The sequence below is a fragment of the Sinocyclocheilus anshuiensis genome, unplaced genomic scaffold, assembly GCF_001515605.1.
Source record: "Sinocyclocheilus anshuiensis isolate Anshui unplaced genomic scaffold, SAMN03320099.WGS_v1.1 scaffold2584, whole genome shotgun sequence".
In the NCBI taxonomy this organism is placed as follows: domain Eukaryota; kingdom Metazoa; phylum Chordata; class Actinopteri; order Cypriniformes; family Cyprinidae; genus Sinocyclocheilus; species Sinocyclocheilus anshuiensis.
Window position 1 is genome coordinate 45,981 of NW_015541360.1, and position 6,001 is coordinate 51,981.

General features: G+C 35.5%; 1 protein-coding gene across 1 annotated transcript in view; it reads right to left on the reverse strand.

The window, feature by feature from the left end:
- The window catches only part of LOC107690804 (disrupted in schizophrenia 1 protein-like), a 33,219-nt gene extending 29,754 nt beyond the window's left edge, over positions 1-3,465 (reverse strand). The window contains exon 1 of the mRNA XM_016489217.1: positions 2,894-3,465. Coding sequence (XP_016344703.1) covers positions 2,894-2,987 — 94 coding nt within the window. The 5' untranslated portion in view covers positions 2,988-3,465. The remainder of the gene's footprint in view (positions 1-2,893) is intronic.
- Positions 3,466-6,001: the final 2,536 nt, after the last annotated feature.

Sequence of the window (6,001 nt, forward strand, 5' to 3'; positions counted from 1 at the left end):
GATAGATAGATAGATAGATAGATAGATAGATAGATAGATAGATAGATAGATAGATAGATAGATAGATAATACCAAATTAAAAACTTAAAGTGACAGCTCTACTAATGAATCATCAACTTCTCAAAGAACAGGATCATTTTCTGGTCTAATTTGTTAAGGACTCGTGCACAGCGGAATTTGACAAAAGAAACCCTCTGTACTGCATTTAAATTTAGCAGCTGCACTTCTGCTGAAGTTCTGGCAAAAGTCTCGACGCACTTCCTGTTCGCTCACAGAGGAGACACAAACAGCTGAAAATCACTTCACACACACACACACACACTAAACCATGTGAACTGAGGAAACTGTTTGAACATAAACAGCTTTGAACATCAACAAATCTGACGATAAAAGAGAACAAGAACCACGAAACTGTAACAGAAAAATGAATCAAAATAACAATAATTGTTACAGAAATAGTTCTCCCAAAAAGGACAATTCTGTCATCACTCACCCTTCATGTTGTTCCAAACCCGTATGTTTGACATAAATGACGTCAAACAACGTTTTCAGCAAGAATTAGACCTTCTTTGCTTTCAAAATATGGAAAAGAACAGCGTGCACTTCTGATAAATATCTCATTTTGTGTTTCACAAGAAAGACATACAAGTTTGGAACAAGGTGAGGGTGGGTGAGTAAATAAATAATGACAGTATTTTCATTTCTGGATTAACTTTTCTTTAAAACTCTTTCATGCACTACATGCCATTCCACATTGAAAAACAGATAAAGATGCTCAAACTGGCCTTAATAGCTGAATCATGGATGTAAAAACAGAATAGTGACTTTAACAGACTGACAACACAGATGCATCCATCTATGCAGCTTCTACTGACTCTAATCACAATTCATTCAAGTCATGCCAATTAGCTGCATGCCAACAAACGCTGTCCTGTAAGCATTTTACTACATACAGTATAGATTGTGACAAGGCAGAATTTTTGGACTAAATCTCAATGTTTGCTCAAGTTACTCTCCACATCGAGTGTGTTTACACGAGTTTCACGTTTCTCCATGAGCCGTCTGCCTGTGGGCACCAACAATATTATGTCTGAAAGCCAGATCTGAATTGCAAAGGGCTGTTATGACTGGAAAGGTTCGTTAAACTCAGTGAAAACTTATCTAACCTTCTGACGGATGTCTAAAAATAATTCAGCCGCTAATCCACCCCCAGATGCTCCGTCCTCATGTATTCTGACACTGTTTGCTGAGCTTTGATATGGGAAGAGATTGCAGCGAAAGGAATAAAGGAAAGTACTGCGTTCCCAAAGATCATATTGCACATTAGAAATCAAAACATGAGGCTTAAACATCCCATTAGTCACAGTAAAAACACTGTGGTGGCAGAGAGATTAAATCAGATGGTAACAGCAAGGTATTTTGATAACATGGTACTTAACCAAACAGCAATAATATGGACAAAATCAAGGTAACATTATCATAGAACATTGATATACACAATGGTGCTTAATGACTACCATATTTACCATGGTATTCACATGCTACTTAATGCTATTGTAAAGAATACCATGGTACAATATAACAGTAACATCATGGTACCTTTAACAGGCCTACTTTTTTGTTTGTGTCTCAATTTATTAGGGTACAAACATGAAATTAGATTACTTTTTAGCATATAGGCCTATACTAAAAAAAGGTTTCAAGCCATTTTCACTCAGAAATTGCTAGTAAATTTCATACATAATTGCAATTATTTTGAGGTAGAAAGACTGAAATAGTATTTTCTTGAAAAACGTACTCCAATAAACTTCGAAAAGTCATTTTCACAGTATACTAATCTAATTGCATGCAATGCCAACCCACAATCAAGGAATACCATGGTATTCACAAGCTAAACAACTTAAAAGAATACCATGGCACAACCGTCAATAAACAGTACTTCCAGCGTATCGATTAAGTCCAATAAAACACAGTAGCACCGTGGTATCTTGATAAATCATTGCTAGTGTTTTAATTTATGGCAGCACTAAAAAGATATCATTAGTCTAACCAAGTGCCAAGCAGTGACGACGTACATCAGGGAACAGTGTTGGGGGTAATATATTACAAGTAACGCGAGTTATGTAATCAGATTACTTTTTTTAAAGTAACTAGTAAAGTAACGCATTACTTTTTAATTTACAAGAGAATATCTGAGTTACTTTTTCAAATAAGTAACGCAAGTTACTTTTTTTTTCAATTTATTGATTAACAGCTCTCCTGTCCCCATGTTGAGAGAAATCAGAAGATGTTACTGTAGTTCTAAAATAAATATGAATATGCATTAATTCATCTCACTCACAAAAAAAAAAACACACAGATTCAGTATTCCTCAAAATGAATAAAAATAATGCAACTCAGAATATGCCGCAAACCTGCAATAATTAAATGTTAAACAACACAAATATGCTTTATGTATTTAATCCCATTCTATTAACCAATGTCTTTGTTTCTGGCCTTCGATGATCCAGTTCAACCGTACTAATAAGCACAAATTTACTCTAGACAAACATTGTGTCTTTTTTTATTGCTGAAGTGTGTTGAAATTTCTTCTTCTGCATTCTACTGTACAGATGTAAATGTACTTTCCCTTCAGCCTGAGGCTTATTCATTTCACTTTAGGTGTGAAAAGGCTTTTATATTTGCCAAAAATAGAACTTTTTTATTTTAAAAACAAACAAGCAAGCCCTGTCCGGATTTTAAAAGTAGCGCAAAAGTAACGTAACGCATTACTTTCCATCAAGTAACTGAGTAACGTAGTTACTTTTTTATGGAGTAACGCAATATTGTAATGCATTACTTTTAAAAGTAACTTTCCCCAACACTGTCAGGGAATGCCGTGGTATTTTCTTACCTGTCCTCACAGCGCACCGGTGACACGTGGAGTCGGTGTCAGTTTTGTGCGTTTTTGAGTTGTTTTCCACCCTGATCATTCCTGCAAACATCATGACTGTTTGAAACCAGTAAATCCACTAAAAATATAGTTAGTTAAACGCCAAACTCAGCGCGTGTCATTCTCCGGTGCGCCGAACGCCGTTCACTTTCCTTCACACATATGAATTTTGTTTAGGCTACACTTTACACTCCGCAGATAGCTGGGTTGTCGGATATGTAATCCTAATCGACGTTTGAATAAAACAGATGCACAAAAAAATCCAACTCTGCGACGTAAAGGGCGAGTTTCCTGTGAGAGTGAAACCCGAAGAATGCTCGCGTGCGTTTGTGCTCCTCTGTTTAATTCAGAGACAATATTTCTAAGTTCTTTGTTTTATTTCCGCTATCCTCTGGACAAATGAAGCCACAGCACAGGGTTGTCAGAAAGCAGACGAGAGCCGGATCACAGCCGCACTTTGTCCCGTTATTTGGCGTGTCCTGAAGGAGTTTCTGTGACGTCTGCTGGAATTTGACTCTGATTCACACCAGAGCAAAACTCCCATCAACCTCATCTACTGGACGGACTTCGCATTTGGACATTTATCTTAAAATGTCTGAAAAAGTCATGACTAAATACCAAAACAAGTGTCATTTATTAAGATGCACGATCAAAACAAAACAAAACATTTCACAAAACAGAAGTTGGTTAGGTTTGAAATGATTAAGCTCAAATGTTGTGTTGAAAATGAAATCTGAAATGCACCATGTGGTTGCTTTTCTAGGACACCCATGTGTGAACTTGAGGAGAACTGACTTCATTTATCCACCAAAACGCCAGCTGATCAAAGACATCGAGCTAAAATAATTAAGAAAAGTAAAAAGACACATCCTGCAGAAAATACCAATTTCAGAAAAACCTGCTAGTTGGTTAACTGTAACCGTACAACACACTGGAAAATTATTTTAGATTTGACAAGACAATAAATGTAAAATCTATATATTCAACAATACAATAAAGTAATACAACTTTTTTTTCAGCGACAATAGTAAAAATATATATCAAAAGACATTCCACTAAAATCCCTGCATCTATTCCCAGCTAACAAAATATATTCTAAGAACGTTCTGTATACGTTCCCTTTAAGTTGTTATTAAAACATTATTCCAGAATGTTCAAAACATCCCGTTTAACAAAACGTATAAACTTCTATAACTTTTTGATACTTTAATTTTTTGAAAAAAAAATCCACTTTTGCAATAATCTGCTGATTTTCTTCTCTACAAAGAGACCAACCTTAGGTCTGTATTCCAAAGTGTTCATAAATTACAACAATTTAAGTTTGGATAGTGCACTTTCATGCCTATTTTAAAAGATGGGGGGGTGACAGTTAAGGGGTTAAACAAATATTCTATTAATGTTACTGGAAGAATGTTGCCAGAACGCTTGCCAAATTTCTGAAAACTTTTTTTTTTTAGCTGGGTTATTATTTTGGTTATCAGTATATTTGAAGTTTCAAAGCAGATTTGAGCAGTTCTGGTTGTGTTCAACAGATGTCTGGGTTGAAGCTGTTCTGTAACTGGTTGGTTTTGCCTATGCTTTTAATAAATGTGTAGTGTATCGTATCATTTACATAAACGTTAAACTGAGAGATTTTCATTCTGTTATCGTGAAGTATAAACTGGAATAATAAACTGTCTTCAATAATCAGACATCTGATCCATTTGCCAAATGCAATCACTGCTTGAATGTGTTCCTGTTGTGTGTCTTTCTGTCTCGTTCAGGCCCAGGAAGCAGCAGTGAGCGGACGAACAGAGCCGCTCTTTGTGTTGTGCTCTATAGCCAGTGGAAAGTCTCATTCGAGGCCTGTGTGTGTCTCATAATGGTTTAATCGAGCTAAACCGCACAGAGCGTCAGAATCAAAGTCTCTTACTGAAGCAGCTAAATCAAATTAACATCTGATCTGGTGACTTTAGGACCCAGTGAGAACAACTGAACCAGCAAATGACAGTTCTTTTGTTGTCAATGTATGTGAATATTTGACATGTTCCAGGTTACACAGTTATGAGGTATTTGATACTTTAACCTTTGACTTTTGCTGACACATGAAAGTCAAAGAACACTACCAGTCAAAAGTCTGTTTTTCTTTATTATGACTTTTTCACATTTTATAGTAATACTAAAGTCATCAAAACTATGAAATAACACAAACGACATGGTTCATGACAACGGTTTTATATTTATATTGTCTACATTCCAGCTCAAGAGTTTATTTACTTCCAAACATCATCCTGGCTTGAGACCTGAACACATTTGTTATATTTACCTATAATATCTGAACACCTGCATGATCGCTCTTTAAAGGAATAGTTCACCATCATTTACTCACCCTCCTGACGTTCCAAACCTGTATGAGTTTCTTTCTTATGTTGAACACAGAAGAAGATATTTTGAAAATACTGGTAATCAAAAAGTTGATGGTCGCATAGTATTTCTTTCCCTACTATGGAAGTAAATGGGGGCCGTCAGCTGTTTGATTACCAGCATTCTTTAAAATATCTTCTTCTGTGTTCAGCATAAGAAAGAAACTCATACAGGTTTGGAACGACATGAGGGTGAGTAAACGATGACAACATTTTCATTTTGGGGTGAACTGTTCCTTTAAGCATGAATGCTTGTAGTCGTGCCCTGCAATGACTTGAATTAGTCACTATTTGTCAGTATTGTACAACTTCAGGCAAAATCTCGAGCTCTCAAAGGGGAGTTGTGTTGAAAGGTGTTTAGAGAGAATACAGTAAAGACTGGAGAATATTACAGTGATCAACTATGTAAACAACTGTATGATTTTTTTTAAACAAATTTTCTTTTACATTCATTTATGCCCACTCATTGCAGGGGTATATACACTACCGGTCAAAAGTTTGGGATCAGAACAATTTTTAATGTTTTTACAGGGGTTCTTATGCTCATCAAGGCTGCATTTATTTGATCAAAAATACAGGAAAAAATTTAATATTGTGAAATATTATTATCATGTAAAATAACGTTTTTCTATTTTAATATATATTAAAATATAATTTATTCCTGTGA